The sequence below is a fragment of the Anolis carolinensis genome, chromosome 2 (assembly GCF_035594765.1).
Source record: "Anolis carolinensis isolate JA03-04 chromosome 2, rAnoCar3.1.pri, whole genome shotgun sequence".
NCBI lineage: Eukaryota > Metazoa > Chordata > Lepidosauria > Squamata > Dactyloidae > Anolis > Anolis carolinensis.
Genome location: NC_085842.1, coordinates 240,797,135 through 240,814,828, shown reverse-complemented (window position 1 = coordinate 240,814,828; position 17,694 = coordinate 240,797,135). Strand labels below are relative to the sequence as shown.

At 39.1% G+C, this 17,694-nt stretch overlaps 1 protein-coding gene across 2 annotated transcripts in view; it reads right to left on the bottom strand.

Moving 5' to 3' along the window:
• Positions 1-17,694, bottom strand: part of ermp1 (endoplasmic reticulum metallopeptidase 1) — a 40,955-nt gene that overhangs the window by 4,825 nt on the left and 18,436 nt on the right. The window contains exons 6-13 of one of the 2 annotated variants that reach the window (XM_003216564.4): positions 15,863-15,955; positions 13,905-14,117; positions 12,463-12,683; positions 10,558-10,732; positions 7,786-7,976; positions 5,976-6,128; positions 4,519-4,721; positions 2,043-2,158 (exon numbers count right to left, since the gene is read on the bottom strand). In XM_003216564.4, the coding sequence (XP_003216612.2) occupies positions 2,043-2,158; positions 4,519-4,721; positions 5,976-6,128; positions 7,786-7,976; positions 10,558-10,732; positions 12,463-12,683; positions 13,905-14,117; positions 15,863-15,955 (1,365 nt within the window). The other variant, XM_062971943.1, reaches the window with a different exon arrangement.

Genomic DNA, 17,694 nt, shown 5'->3' with positions numbered 1-17,694 from the left:
TCCCAGCCTGAAGCTAACTTTCCAATATTTCAGTAGTTTGTTTCAGTGACCTTCCCACATGCATTACTTTCTAAAAAAAGAGGCAAACCAGGCAACTCTATACATGCAAACTCAAAAGGAGATTTTTTTAAAAAAAAAAAAAAACAATGAAATAAGCTCACACTACCATCAAACTGGTTTATTTATGCCAAGGGCACCTAAAGGGGGCATTTGTTTCATCACTTACGTAGCATTGACAATTACCTTTCACTATCGCCCAACCATTGCCCAGCAGCAGCCATTCCAACACCTGTACTATTTCCATCTAAGAAGTCATTAAAAATAGCGCCCTGTTTTTTTTAATTTAGCCCCCTTTCACCCCTTAGTTCTCATGTATCAAGCCTTAAATTAAGGCCCCTTCTACACTGCCATATAGCACAGATGATCAAAACAGATAATCCACATTATCTGCTTTGAATTGGATTATATAATAACAACAACAACTACTACTACTACTACTGCTGATGCTGCTACTACTACTACTACTACTACTACTACTACTTTATTCTTATAACCCACCACCATCTCTCGGAAGGGACTTGGGGTATATAATTAAAAACAGTTAAAAACCGAAAAGTAAAAACATAATAAAATACAGCAATCAATATCACAACCAGTGCTGGAAAAAGTGGCCATGTTCAGATATGAGAGGAAAAGGCAGGCTTATGCAAAATGTAGAGCAATAGGGCGGGGATGAAGATAAAGTGCTGAAAAAAAAAACATTAAATTAGGGTTGGGTAGCCATGATCACGGGCTAAACCATTATTCAAAGGCACGTTGGAACAGCTAGGTTTTCAAGTCTTTACGGAAAGCGGATAGGGTGGGGGCTAATCTAATCTCCCTGGGGAGAGGGTTCCAGAGATGGGGGGAGGGGCGCACCATTGCGAAGGCCCTCTCTCGTCCCCACTAACCGTGCTTGTGACGAAGATAGGAGCAAGAGATCTTAGAGCTCACGCCGGTGTGTAGAGAGATACAGTCTCAAAGATAAGCAGGACCCAAACCATGTAGGGCAGTGGTTCCCAACCTGTGGGTCTCCAGGTGTTTTGGCCTACAACTCCCAGAAATCCCAGCCAGTTTACCAGCGGTTAGGATTTCTGGGAGTTGAAGGCCAAAACATCTGGGGACCCACAGGTTGAGAACCACTGGTTTAGGGCTTTATAGGTAATAACCTGAACCTTGAACTGGGAATACACTGCCATATAAGCCAGTTCAAAGCAGATAATCTGGATTTTATATGGCAGTGTAGAAGGGGCCTAAAATCGTAGATCTGAGGATAGGTGATGTCATTTGCTTTTCTTTGGCAGCCACTTGAGACATGATAGAAATGATTTAATTGCCAGTAACTAAAAGAAATAGCTGTTATGTGAAAAGACTGGGCTTTTTCTATCAGGCAATTCTCAGTATCAGCACTGGCTGGATATACACTGCCATATAATTCAAAGTATCAAAGCAGACAACCCAGATTATCTGCTTTGAACTGGATTATGTGAGTCTACAATACCAGAAAATCCAGTTCAAAGCAGATAATTTGGATTTTATATAGCAGTGTAAATGGGGCCGTGTTTCCTTGTCAAAATCAGCAACATCTTAAAGCCTTCTCATGGCCATATAATTTGTAGCATGCACCAACATGATTTGAAGGCTTCCAGATGGAAAAATTACCGAGAAATATAAATCAATAAACCTGATAGGAATGTGCTCAAAAGAACAAAAGTGTTAACGCATCTCAAGAAAAGCAGCATGCATCACAAGTTCTGTCACTCTCCTCACATGGAGGGTGACATAACTGGCAATCCTGAACAATCAAGGTCCCAATTATGTGGAGATCCTCAACTGGAACAGCCAGGTTACAAACTAGAAGATCACTTCTGCTTTTCATGAGGTTCACCAAACACAAGGTACCAGGGAGGAGCAATGTACCTTGTTTTACAAGAGAATTGCAAATCTAGAATATTTCCCACAGAAAAGTCACAACGGAAGGAGTGATGGCCATCATGACTCACCTGACGCTTCAAAGGTTAACTTTGTAGAACCCTGAGGCATTTGCTTTTTGGAGAGAAGCTGAAAGCGGATAGGTTCTTTGGGAGCAATTGCTGGCGCAGGAAGATACCAATTCTTTCTATAAGAAAAAGTTTTGTGACTTTTCAAAACATTTTAAAGTGCTTCAAATTATTTATTGGTTTGATTTTTATCTCAGTGTGTTCCTTGGGTAAGGAAGCAAGATGGCTTCCAACACAATTTTAAAGTTTCCAATAAACACACACACACACACTTATAAATATTAAAATAAAATTTAAATCAATGGTATTATACTGAAATCATGGCTTCAAATTAACAGGTTTGGCCCAAAAAGATGGACAAGATCCTTGAGGTGATAAGAGCTCTCATATATGTCCAAAATTCTCCATTTTCCTTGGAAAAGTCATAGGAATGTTGACCAAGTAGACAAAGGGAGTGGCCAATGCCTTTTCACAGCAAGAGGTCTGTTTTGCAACCTGAAACATGATAGAAATGTGTTGTTGCTTTGTGAGAGCAGGTGCAGCCCTACAAGATCCCCCAGGAAGCAAATGCAACTCCTCCCACTGCAAAGTTACCCAGCCCTACGGTAACACATATGGTTAATGAGCCTGTCTGGGTTTTGCTTTCTTCAGAGTAGACTACTGTCTTCCTGGGGCAAAATCGGTGATCTAACAGAAAGGCTGACAAGTCCATTGATTGTTGTTTCTTCCTTTTGTTCCACTTGACACTGAATGACACTGAAAGGCATAGTCTTCAGGGCATCATAAATCCTGTGAGACTCTGGGTAGGAAGGAAGCTGAATAATCTCTATGCACAGATTGTCATTTTGCCTCTCCTCCCAGCTGAAGGACACAGCCCAGGATGGGAGAGAAGAACAATGATGGTCAACAATTAGCCCTGCAGAGGATGACACCGAGAACGATTTGACTCCTTGGACCATTGTCTGTGGTTTCATGAAGATGGGAGTTCTGATAAGTGATGGGTTATACTTCACATTAATTGACTAACATTTTTGCTAAGTTTCATAAATCTGATCAGGATGAGGCAGACTGGGGAACTGATTATGAAATGCTACTCCCATCATGATAGGAACAGGGATGTAACAGCAGCAGGAGGGCCATAGGTACCAGCACCTTGGACTATGAGTGGTGCCACACTTGTGACTTTCCAGGTGTTTCGGACTTTAGCTCCCAGAATTCCTGACCATTGGACAAACTGACTAGGGTTTCTGGGAGTTGGGAGTCCTAATTACCTGGAGGGCCACATGTTTGACAACTCTGGAATGAACACACTGCTTGCAAATGCAATTGTGCTGAAAAGATAACACTAAATTTAACTTCTAAAGAAGGAAGGACACTGCATGACAACAAAGGCAGGTTTTGACTAAACTGGGATTTTATGCTTTAGTTAACTGGCATCAGATAATAGACAACAAACAACTGCCAGGGAACACCATGTCCTTGCAGAATGGATTCCTTCTTCATCCTGAACCTAAATTTAACTCCTTATTGAAATAGCTTTACTGCCTACCATTTACAGATATAATTCAAAGTACGGATTATGACCTGTAAAGCCTGCACACCTTAGCTCCAGATTATCTGAACTATTTCTCTCTATGTGAACCTGCCAGAGTCCTAAAATCCACATGAGAGGGCTTTTTCTGGGCCCCACCAACCTCACAGGATTGTATGGTTAGGAAATGAGAGAGAGCTTCTTAATAGCTGCACCCAGTCTGTGGAATTCACTTTCACAGGAGGCCAGGCTGCTCCCCTCTGTTTTCCATTTCCTGGCAGGGAAAGTACTTTTTATTCAAACAAATATTCACTGCTTAATCAGTTGCAAGGAACCATTTTATCATGGGTGTGTGCTGTATTTTTACCTTTACCATCATATTTTTATATCATTGGATACTTCTGGGATTATTTGTTTAATTAGGATTACATCCCAGGAGAAAGGTAGTATATTAAAAAGCTAGAGAGCAGGAAACAACTGATTGCTGATTTAGGGAGCTGTGCAGTATACCCTCTCCCCTCAAATACTCAAACAAACAAAAACTAAATTGGAAGTTGTACATCTGGCCATCTAAATTTTTGTTTTTGGTAATTTTGGTCTGTATCTAACCACATCTCACCCTGATAAAGCTTTCGGCAGGTTCCTAGATTCACTGTAGGTTTATCTGTGTGCACATAAGAGAGGTTTTGCCATTACCTTTCTCTGAAATATAGACTGCAGTGCTTGGTATTGATTGGTCATTCCTAATTCATCAGGACTGATCCTGCTTAGCATCCAAGATCAGACCAGATCTGATGTTAATTTTCTCCCTATCCTAATTGAAACGTAATTAGTTAACTGCTTAGCTTTGAAGGCAACAATTGATTTTCAGGAAGTTTTCTATCTAGAAAACCTGATAGCCTCCTTTAAAAATATAACAATGTGTTTCAACGAGAAGTCACTACCAACCTCAATAAATAGTCCACAGGAAGGATCCATGGTAAGCCACAAAGTGGTGAGTCTTCATCACATTTTGTTCTAATGGAGTCATTGAGTTCAGGTATATGAGGAGTAATATGAGACATTCCAGCATAATCAAGTCCATTAATCCATATTCCGGAATCACTTTTTTCCAAGTGGCCATCAAGGCTATGAAATCTTCTGTTTAGGTGCTGGGAAAGTAACAAAAACTACTACTCAATGGACAGATTTTGGCTGACATTTGGCTGACACATTGTCCAGAAATATCATATTTTGTTGCTGGTTCCTTCAAATATGCATGTCATAGAGTTTGAGTTGCTCTCCACAAATGGGAATTTTCCAGATGTATACAAATCACACAATCTGGTTGCCAAAAAAAGGAGGAATATACAGCTTGGCCCCTTATCCGTGGATTCAATATCCACTGTCACATCTATCCAAGGCCCAATAAAGATTTCCACCTATAATTCTTTGTGGGCCTTTCTAGTTCTCTAGTGCTATTCTATGATATGCTTTGACCTAAACATAGTCAAATCCAAGATCTGGGCTTGCTGCTTCCAAGCAAACCAATATTCACAAGAAAACAATAAATGATATATTTTGCTTCAAAGCAGTAGGGAAACTCAGAAAGTTACACAATTTAGGTGTAACATACACCACCTGCAAGCTGCAGGCAGGTTTTGTTTGTTTTTTTCAGAATGGAGAGCAAGATCTTCCCAACTCCAGAGCTTTCTAAATGAAATGGATAATCTAGAGAGCTAGACAGGGGGAGTGTGTCCCTGTTGACTCTCCTGGACCTCTCAGCAGCGTTCGATACCATTGACCATGATATCCTTCTTGGTTGTCTCACTAGGATGGAGCTGGTAGGCTCTGTTTTACAGTGGATCCAGTCCTTTCTGGGGGTTTGTACCCAAAAGAAGGTGTTGGGGGACTCTTGTTTGAACCCCTGGCCATTGAACTGTGGCGTTCCTCTAGGTTCCATTTTATCTCCCATGCTATTTAACATATACATGAAAGTGCTGGGAGAGGTCATCCAGAGTTTTGGAGTGTGGTGCCACCTACAGTATATGCAGATGCTCTAATACTTATTCTACCTAAAGCCAAGGAAGCCATTATGATCCTAAACCAGTAATGGACTGGATGAGGGCAAACAAATTGAAACATAATCCAGACAAGACAGAGATACTCCTGGTCAGTCAGAAGGCAGAGAAGTAAATAGAGATTTAGCCAGTGCTGAATGGGGTTACACTCCCCCTGAAGACACAGGTCTCCTTCGGGAGAGATAAAGTGGGGTATAAATAATAATAGTAGTAGTAGTAGTAGTAGTAGTAGTAGTAATGTTTTTCCAGAATTAATGCAGTTTGACACCACTTTAACAGCCATGGCCCAATGCTAGGGAGTCATGGGAAATTCAGTTTCAAAATTAAAAGAACTCACTTGCTTACCTGAAGAAAGATTCTCTTAGGCCTTGGGTTTGCTGCATCTGAACTGTAAGGAAAAAAGACTCCGCTGCAAACAAGTGTGAACATGATCACAGAAACTGTTGTTAAAGTTATTATTATTGTTTTTGTGCTTCTTGCAAGGTAGATGAACTTAACCTACAGAACAACAACAAAAAGAGCAAGCATAAGATTATTTAAATTACAGAAACATTTAAAAAATATAAACGGATGAACATGTAAGTTGCTTTGTTTTTTAAATGTTTAGATTTGTTTACAGTACTTGTCTTATTTTCAACACAGCTCTCTGCGGCAAATGAGACTAAGGTCCCATTTACACTGCCATATAATCCAGTTTCTGAAGCCATATTATCTGCTTTGAACTGGATTATATGGTAGTGTGGACTCATATAATCCAGTTCAAAACAGATACTATTTATTATATGGCAGTGTAGATCCAGCCTGAGAGGCAGTGCTCTACCACTTTAAAAAGTTCATTGTGAAATGAAGAGATGAGTCTGGACCATTTACACCTGCCCTTTGACCACTCCTATTTATCTGGACTTAGTGAGCAATGCATGGTGTTTCCTACCGAGCAAACAATCAGCAGTCTAAACTTCTCCATTTTTTGTCTAAATTAAGAGGAAAGGTTTTTAGCTTTTATGGATGTAAAGATGCTTGGAGAAATTATATGGGGTATCTGTACTGAACATCTGGTGGTGAGAAAATGTGGCTTCAGTGCTTTGTAGAACTGAACAACTGCTGCTCAAAATGACTGGGTTGGACTAGATGGCCCATGTCGTCTCTTCCAACTCTGATTCTACGATTCTATGACTGCATGCAAACTCTTCTTTGGGTGCATCTATACTGTAGAATGAATATAGTTTGACTCAACTTTAAGTACCATAGCTCAATGCTATGCCATCATGGGAGTTGTAGTTTGATGAGGCACCAGCACTCTTTGTCAGAGAATGTTAAAGATTCTGTAAAACTGTAATTCCCATGATGCCATAGCACTGAGGCAACTAAAGTGGGATCAAGATAGATTCTTTCTACAATGTTATATGTACCCTTTGCCTTATTTTTTGACCTTCAAAATCTAATTTCTTTCTGTTTGCAGCACTGAGGTTTCTCTGGCTATTAGTACTGACACAACTTTCCCCAAGAAAATGGAATTTTTTTTTGGGGGGGGGGGGAGGAAGACTCTGCTTCGTGGTGGGAAGACGATTGCAAAATGATGCCTCTTGTGGAGGTTGAATTCAGTTCGAATGAGACTGACCCACTGTCTGGTATTAATCTTTTTCTCCCAGAGGTCGCTTGACTACATCATAGTACTTGATGATAGTTCAAGAAAATCCCACAAAATGCACATTTGCAAGTGAAACTGATGGGATTTCACAACTGGACTGCAAGAATTATGTACTCAGAAGTAGGCTGCTTCAAAATCACAGAATGGATGTGTGGCAACCATATAGTTTGGGAAAAGGGGAGAGCAGACAACACTTTATAATTATTGCAGTTTGACACCACTTTAACTGTCATGGCTCACGAGTTTTAATTTTAACCTTCTCTGCCTTAAACCTATTTGTAACTTTCAACAGGAAAGCAATGGCTTGTAGCCCTAGAAGCCTTTTCTATCTAGAAGCACCCTCTTTGGAATCTCTACTACAACCAAGCAAACTTGGAGATGGCGTCCTTTTCCCAGTCTGCTGCACTATCTGAGTGGCATTTGTTAAACAAACATTTCGAAAGTTATTAAAATCTGCTAAGTTTGCAGACTACAGCATTTTTGCCTTTGGTTCTAAAGCATCCTTACCAAGTAGGAAGACAGGATTATAGAAATAACAACAATAAAAGCAGCCACTATTAAATCAGGTGGGATTTCAGAACCACTGCGTCCCATGATGGGAACAAACATTTCAAATATAATCCAGTTGAGGTATAACGAATAGACGTGTGGAATAGACATTCCCAGGAGGTACATAGTAAAGAATTTCATTGTGGCACCTTCAAGATAAAGAAGGAGAGAGAGAAAATAAATTTGTTTGTAGAATACAGTTTTTAAACTCTGGCATGATTTACTACAAGGGACAACAATATCTGTCATAAAAATGTGTCACAACAGATGAGGCAATATATAAACAAGGATTGTCTACAATTTCTTGAGTCATGATAGCACTAGGCTGATGTAGCAGAGGCAGTGGATCTAATGGTCACATCCACTCCATTTATAGTTTCTCTGGACATCCCTGGCATCCCTTCACTTCCTCAAACCCATAAGGGACAGTCTGTTCATTTTCTGGTTTTATTTCGGGGGAACTGGAGCCTCTTTCAGGTGTACTCCCCACTCAACAGTATAGAAATTAAAACTTGTGTCTCTCCAAAAGACATGGAAACTGGGAGGGAAAACGAGAATTTGGAAGAACTATTGAGGACTATACACACACTTGGGCTGGATGTGGCTCACAGGTCATACAACTTTTAGCCTTATGCCAGGCAAAAAGCAGATAAGAATAGATTCCTGGCAGTGTAAATTGCCATAGTGATGTTAGCACTGTTGTGTGTGTGTCTAGGCAGCTGTCAAAGCCTATAGAGTAGAGCTTCCCTGAAGAAAAGAAAGGAACCTTGGGCCAAATGTTGAGATTTTATTTTCAAGAAAGTGAGCAAGTGAGTGCCTATGAAAGCAAGATGATATTCAAGCTTGCATTCACTTTGAAACTCTCATGTGAAACTCTCCGCAACCACACTAAAGAACAGTATGGCAACTCAACATATTCAGAGCAGCCCATTTTGGTAGAAAGCAGGTGGCATGTGAAAGCAAGAATGTCCATGGAGTCATCTAAGACAACAGCAGAAAGGCACCAAAAGCTTAGGTGCAATACATACATGGACAGACATCACTGGCAAGCACATCACTAAACAGCTTTAGCAGAGTAAATGAGCTGCTTCCATTAAAAGCAACCAATTGGAGAGAAGGCCAAAGGGACATGTGTGGTGCTGGCTACTTCACAACTCCATGGCATAGGTGCATCTACAACTGTAGAATGAATATAGTTTGGCACCACTTTTCAATTGCCATGGCTTAATGCCATGGAATTATGGTTTTAATAGGTCTTTAGCCTTCTTTGTCAAGATTGCTGGTGACTCACCAAACTATAAATCCCAGGATCCAATAGCACTGAGCCATGGCAGTTAAAGTGGTATCAAAGTGCATTCATTCTACATGAATATCTCACTGGGAAAGGAGGATGTGGTCCCAATTGGGAGTGTTATGTTCTGCCTGTTTGATGCAGGATCTCAACCACTGTGTACTGGCATGATCTGAAATATTCACGCAGGCAGATTGCTTCCAGTGTGGGTAAGCACTGCTGTGATGCTGGTGCTATTGTTTGTGGAAAGCCTCTAATCCTGTCCAAACATAATGAAATATGGGGACAATTGCATGCAAATAAAAAGATATCTATATTTCTTTATGTGCATCTATAATAATAAAAGTGCAGGCCTCTGTGCATGTTTGCTTTTCCACCACAGCTACAAGATTAAGGTTACTTCAGGTTTCTTTTTTCTGAATTGAATTAAAGAAAGTGGGATGAGAAGAGCAGAGGCAAAAAGAAAGAGACGAAAGCAAGAACTAAGAAAGACAGGTATTTCTAACTCTTGCGAAGCTGGGTAGAATTGGGTAGTGCAAGCATGAGAAATAGATAGCTTGCCAGATAAGCCTGAATGCTAATGGGCAATATCAACTAGACAAGATTCACCAAACCAAATACTGAATGGTGAGTCAGATAATTAAATCACATGGATTCAATGGATGTATTCTAGTTGGGACTAAGAATATGATTCCAGCAACTGATAGCTGCATTCTCACACCCACAGAGCAATCCAAACACGTGACACCGACATTAGCTTTGGCTTTTGGTCGTTCATTTATATGCTTTTATAATAAAAGAGCATCTGTGTCTGCATATCTTTCACTGACATGGTTTCAAAACTATGAAACTTGGCAGTGAAAAGGTTCCCCATCTGAAACAAAGAAAATAAAAATATTTTGTCATTTTTGTTCGAAATAGAAATTGCTTTTCTGTCATGAGAAAAGAATATACTTTTTTAAAAAACAACAATTATTTTCCAGATACAAATATTTCCATTATGAGTTGTCTACTCCATCACATTACTTCGCATCTACACAGTAATGCAGCATGTTCTAAATTTTTCATATTCACTGGATGTCGGCCAAATGGCATCACTTTACTGATGAAATGCCTTTTTATTCAGTGGGTATTTCTGTCAGCGGAATGGAGCAGAAGAAGGCAATTTCTTGTGAATTCCTCTGCCTCTCAAGCATCCCTAAGACCTGCCCTGCTTTGGAGCTTTGATCTTAGGGACGCTTCAGAAAAGCCCAAGAACTAGAACGCAACCTGTAAGGAGGAGGTGGGGACCATCGAAAATCATCATCCATCTTTCTATTGATGGAAAACTTTGAAAGGCCAAAGAATGTTCCATCAGAAGAGGAACACCCGTTCAATACAACCCAACATCTTATTGTTATATGTGCAGCAATTCTGCAAGATTAGTATCAGCATCATACCTTTTTCTTTCAACTCCTTATAGGTGATTAATTTTGTGAGTAGAGGAAATGCTACCCATATTGCACAGACAAATGCTGAGGACACTCCTAGGTAAGTAAGTGAAGCCAATGAAATTGACCAAAAAACTAATGGCACGTCAAAGAAGATCTCTGCAAGGAACTGCTCATTTGTATGCTGAAAAAACAAAAACAAAACAATTTAAAAACATAAATTCATATTGATTACTTTGGGGGGGGGGGGGAATCCTCCAAACATTCTAAAGGCAGTCTTACAGTGCCAATATTTTTATCTTTATTATTTTATTTTAAAAGAAGTATGTTTCTAAATGCTTTCATACTTTTTGGTAGGAGTTAAAGTACAATACAATGACCTGTGAATAAGCTCACTTGGGGTTTTGGGGTCACTTTTTTTACTACAATTTCTAGATGTATACATGAGTATAGCGTAGTTCAACTGCACTTGCAAATTTAAAGCCATTCCACTCCTTTCAAAATAAAACATACTAGAGTACGTAAGTTGGCATGAGAAAACATTTTCTGTGGTTTCTACAATTTCATCCATCCAAAACAGAAAGCCAATCAGTCTGGAGCTTTTAACTAATTATGGCTAAGCTAATGGTTAAAACTGTGTAAGGAACATAATAATAATAATAATAATAATAATAATAATAATAATAATAATAATAATAATAATAATAATGTGGAGTCTTGCTTATCTAACCTCCACTTATCCAATGTTCTGTATTATCCAACACAGTCAGGCTTTTAGTAGTCAATGTTTTTATAGTCAATGTTTTCAATACATTGTGATATTTTGGTGCTAAATACGTAAATGCAGTAATTACTACACTACATTACCGTGTATTGAATTGCTTTTTCTGTTTGTTTTTGTGTGTGTGTAAAACATGATGTTTTCGTATTTAATTTGTAAAATCATAATGTGATTTAATGTTTAATAGGCTTTTCCTTAATCCCTCTTTATTATCCAACATTTTCACTTATCCAACATTCTGCCGGCCCGTTTATGTTGGATAAGTGAGATTCTACTGTAATAATAATAATTTTATTTCTTACTTGCCTCTCCCTGCAGCTTGAGGTGGGTTACAACAAAATGAAAAAAAACACGAGCATTGCAAAAATTAAACAAATATACATATTTCTATAAAAGATTCACATTAAAAACTGCATTTCTATAAAATACATTTTAAAATACACAAAAGAGACATCAAACAAAGGACATGAGTTTAAGATTCATAGTTTAAAACTATCTGGGTAAGCCTGCTGGACAAGATGTGTCTTTAGATGGTTTTTGAATCCCGACAGCTGATCTAGCTGTTGGAGCTCTAATGGCAGGTAATTCCAGAGTCTTGGGGTGGTCAATGAAAAGGATCTCTGGGTGGTGGTTGCCAGTCGGGTTCTGGGAGGCTGGAACATATAATGAGAATCACGTGGTTCTCCAGCTATTGTTAGACTTCAACCCCAAAATAAAACAGGCAATAAAACATCTGCTGAGAGATGCTGTCCAGCAACTTCTGGAGAGTTGTAAAATTCGCATCCTTGTGCAACTGAATCCAGCCCCTTCTCATTATCACTGAACAAGAGTACAATTGAAAGTTATTCCGTGGACAGCCAGTGCAATGCAGCTATTAATTATGCACCATTAAATAGTTCAGTGAAGTTGTTCAATCATGCTATGGTACATATGTGTTGTACATGGGAAAGGTACAACCAAAGACCCAGGTATCAACTGATGGGAAATATTTCTATCTCAAGGCCACAGAAATAGCAAATATCAACTAGATGGAGCAATAGGGTGACCCAATTTAAGGCATACAGAATGAAAAATATATTTAAATTTAACTATAGAGACAATTATTGAAATATAATTAAAGATTCGGAACTTACTTTGTAATAAAATGTCTTGGCTAATGTATGTACAAGAATTAGTTTTGCCAAAGCTGCTGTTCCATAGAGAAAAACAGAGACATAGAAGTGGGTGTACCAGGAAAGAGAGCGCCCAATCAGAGAAATAAATATTGCCACAAAAAGGATGCCAAGCAATGCTGCAAACCAACTAAGGACTGTGAAACCAAAGGCAATGGCAAGTTCCTTTATATACATGAGTGCTGAAAAAGAAATTAAAACACCTGAAAGCATAGATGAACAACGTATTTCTTTAGTAAAAATTCTACTATCTGGACAGAATCCCAAATGATAACAATTTGATTGCAATTTGGCAATGGAAATCAACTGTCTACACTAGAAAGATGGTGAACTTCATAGAGGCCCTTCTAGCTTTATGATTCTATGACAGTATTCTAAGTCACAATGCCTGACAAAATACTGTGGACAAGAGAAATCAGAGCATTGGGTATGATACCCCTGCAATAATGAAAATGGGGAATTCTGTATGTGGTAGTAGCTCTGAACAAGCTGTATAATATTGGATTCAACCTAATGAGTACTCATTCCACATCTCAGGCCTGTTGAAGTGCTTTCATGTAATGCATCAACAAAAACAATACAATCAATGTGAAAACAAACAGCTAATAAAAAGCATAATAATCATAATCATCATCATCATCACCATCATATAATAAAGTTTTCTGAGGGTTAGAATATTGTCAAAAGACCAAGGTATTGGCAAACTTTCTCTCTATAAATCACATTCTATGAAAGGATCACAGTATGTTGGAGTCCATTTGAAGGCACACAATGAAACATAGCAGTTAAAGAGAAATACAGTGCTATATTTGTGTAGCATGAAAAAGCCCTAGAAGTTTTGGTTCCCTTTTTAGATGCTGCCAAATATAGCTAAAGTTTTTGCTCTTCTCACTCACCCTAGGTGCATCTATACTATAGAATTAATACATTGAGACTACTTTAACTGCCACAGCTCAATGCTGTGGCAGTTAAATACTCCCTGGGGGAGTGTTTTTAAGATGTTTTTAAAGATGTTTTTAAGATGTTTTTAAATTGTTATATTTTAGCCTGTGCTTGTAAGCCGCCCCGAGCCCTAGGGGAGTGGCGGCATATAAGTTTGAATAATAAATAAATAAATAAAATGCTATGGAATTGTGGGAGTTGTAGTTTTGGTGGCCTTTTCTACCAAACAACATCAATACCAAACTGTACATCTCAGGATTGTATAGCACTGAGCCATGGCAGTTAAATTTGTGTCAAACTGCATTATTTCTATAGTGTAAAGGCAGTTTAAAACAAGGCAGCAACTTTGTCTGTAGGCTGAGGGAGAGGTATCTGCAGAAATTAAAGGCCCAACCCTGACTGTACAAGCAACTCCTATCAGACTTCCACTGTCAGACAGCGATGAATAGAAGTGGGCTTACCTCTTTTTCTTGGCTGCAGAATTTTTTTTCCTAGATAAAGAATTGCGAGTGCAGTGATGGTGTAGTTTAAAATGGCACCAACGCGAGCTGGGTAAGCCAGAACAAACATACCAAAGATATCAAAGAAAACAACATTTCCATGCCGATATTCATGAGATCTGGCCAGTTTATCTGATGTTGCTAAGTATTTGAGCACACCCAAAATATTGTCACCTTTGAGGGGAAAAAAACATAAGCATGTAGTTAATGATTTGCTTTCCCTCCAGCATTTTTGCAGATATTTCCACACAATCTATGACAGTGCAAAATAAATATTTGAGGATTTTGGGTCATATTAGGATACTGAATATAATGTCTAAAAAAATACAAAGATAAAACAAAAGGGTGGATCTACACTGTAGAATTATTGCAGTTTGACACCACTTTACCTGCCATGGCTCAATGCTATAGAATCTTGGATTTGTACTTTGGTGAGGCACCAGCACTCTTTGGAAAACTACAACTCAAATGATTCCACAGCATTGAGCCATGGCAGTTAAAGTGGTGTCAAACTGCAGTAATTCTACAATGCAGATGCACACCTGGCCCAAATATAGCTATTCTTCACAACAACCCAAAATTACAAAAAGGAACTCTTAACACATGAAGACCTGTTCCCTTTCAAATATAGTTACAAAAAATCTATATCTATATATATCTATCTATCTTCTATATCCATAGTAAAAGTGAAAACCTGTATGTGTGTATGTGGCACGGGTGTCTGCTCACACTGACAGCCTCCGGCCTCCACAAACAGGCTATAATTCCCAGTGCTAAGGAGCCACCAAGTCACTCCCGTCCACTGACACTGCAGTTACAGCAAGCTCCATGAACATGTAGCCCAAACCCTGCCAATGTTCTTCCCAAACACTATGGCCCACCACCCATTGAATGCTTTCATTTGGGGACCATTTCATCCTAGATTTTACTTTTTCCAGGCATCCCAGGGTTCTTCATTGGTGTGAAATTTGCATGACCCCACCTACTGCCCTTCCCTTTCAAATCTGTCTGCATAACAAACACAGCAGAACTGAGCGGCAACTAAACTTACTGGAGGAGTTTGGGGGATTGACTCCACATGGTGGAAGTTGTAGTTCACCCTGCATCAAGTCAGAACACTGTGACTCCTACTGGGGAATTTAGAGGAGTTGTAGTTCACCTACACCCAGAATGCTATGAACACAAACAATGATGGCTCTGGGCCAAACTTGCCATGCATACCCTATATGCCCAGATTTGAATACTGGTGGGTTTTGAGGGGAATTGGCCTGGACATTTGGGAGTAGTAGGTACTGGGATTTATAGTTCACCTGCAATGAATGAGCACTCTGAACCCTTCTGATAATGGACCAGGACCAAATTTGGCACACAGAGCCCCCATAACCAAAAGAACATATTGGACAAGTTTGGGGGAAAGGGAGTTTTAGTTCACCTGCATGCAGAGAAACAGTGGCCCCCACTGACAAACTTTGCACAGAGAAACCTCATGACCAACTGAATATACTGCAGGAGTTTGTGGAATGGGCCTTGATTTTGGGAGTTGTAGTTCACATGCATCCAAAGAGCACTGAACCCAGCCAACGACGGATCTGGACCAAACTTGGCACACACTCAACATAGCCTGCTCTGGATACTGACAGATGTTTTGGGATAATTGCCCTGGGAATCTGGGCGTTGTAGCAGTTCACCCCCCATCTAGAGAGCATTGCAGCCAGGCGATGACCAGCCAACGACAGATCTGGACCACACTTGGTCCACAGGCAGGGTTTGGGGAGGACTGACCCACGATTCTGGGAATTGTAGTTCACCCACTCCAAACTGAGAATACCTAACAATCAAAGACAAATAATGCCTTTTTCAAATAACCCGGGCATCGCTGGGTTCCCAAGCTAGTAGAGAATAAAGAAAAGTATACCAACCTGCCCTCTGAATAGAATCTGTCAGAATTCGGTCTGCTGTGTCAAATTTTGTGTGATAGATGTAACCATTTTCAATGAAAGCCAGGTCTATTCCTATTAATGCAATTCAATTCAGTTACATTACTGTCAAATTACATATATTCCAAACATTCAACTAATTCAATGCTAGGCAAAACAAGCAAAATAGTATCAAATCACTTTTTATGTGCTGTTCTACTATAAAGTTGTATTTGCTCCAACTTCATGAACGTTGGCCTTCGATCCCTTCCCACGGCAGAATACGATATTATATCCAGGAACCTATGACCTATTGTTGGTTAACAAACCAAATTACTAAACCTTTTTTCTGTGCATGCCAATGTCTTTGCTTGAGTTATCTCCTCATCTAATTCCTAATTATTCCACTGTTGCAACTTGTATTGTTTGGACAGATTTTCCTACCTTAGTTGCAATTTCGATTTCTTTCCAAGTGCTCAAGGCTCTCCTCCACAATTTAGGTGAAGCGAGTGTAAAGTTTCATGACCAAGTGGCGATTTGAATGTATATGGCTAGGGTGCTGCCTATTTGAAAGATCTTATCTCTTCATATTAGTCAACCTGAGATTTACAGCCTGAGGGAAAATACTTTCTCTTGGTTTCAACACCACCACAAGTATAGCTGGTGAGGAGAATTGGTTCTGTGGCTTAGGTTGGTTCCATCTCTGGCCTGTTTTTTTTTTTAACTGTTAACTTGTTGTGGCTGAAGGCTTTTTTAATGAGTGCTGTGCTTTTATCTTCACTGCTATACTGAAATGCTTTTTAAACTGTTTTAAATTAGTAGTTTTTATTAGATTGCTTATTTGTTTTAAAATTTGTATACAACAGTTTTAGCTGTTTTTGTTCCTGAACTTACCAGAGAAACAGAAAATTGTGGATAATAGTGAACCCTATTGAGATAAATGATCTCTGCCAGAAGTTACCACAGAATCGCACTCGAGGTATTCTCTCTAGGAATTTGCTAGGTCCTCCAGGGCAACCCTACAGAAACTTCTAGTGGAAGCATACCATAGAATCACCTGGAGGAACCAGAAAATTCATAGAAATGACTTTTTTGTTAGATTCAGGTAGGTGAAACCAAAGATATGGAACCTGTTGTTTGAGAGTTGTATTGTATTTTGTTTTAAAGTTTTCTGTAAGCCACCTTGACTTCCATACTGGGATAAATACAAGATATTAAACAAATAAGTGTCCTGACTGCAGAGCCTACATTCAAATCATTACATCAACTTACACATACACTGTTGTTTATACCAACAAGTATCTTGTTTCATATATCTTGCATGGAGCAAGTTGAAATGTGCTTCACTGCAATTCAACTCAAATGAAATAAAGAAACATGAGATTTCAATTGAAATATATACATGCTTTAAGTGTTACACTTCCTTTTAAAAATATTGTCAATGATTTCTGGCAACAGGCTTTATCATCAAGCAGCAACACAGCACTCAAGTTTTCAATGGCTGGATCTACATTGCCCTATATCCTAAGATCTGATCCCGGATTATTTGCTTAATCTATCTGGCAATGTAGACTCATATAATCCACTTCAAATCAGATAATCTGGGATCAGATCCTGGAATATAGGACAGGGTAGATCCAGCCAATGATATTTCAGAACATCACAATACTTTCAAATTCTAGTTTATTGCTGTTAAACTGAAACCAATGAAAAATATGCATCTGAAGTTATTTTTTTAAGTTATGCCGAAAGCAAAACCTCTAAACTAAAATTCTAAATCATAAACTTCTTCTTGCATTTTCATAGGGATGATCACCTTGCTACCCATTTTCATT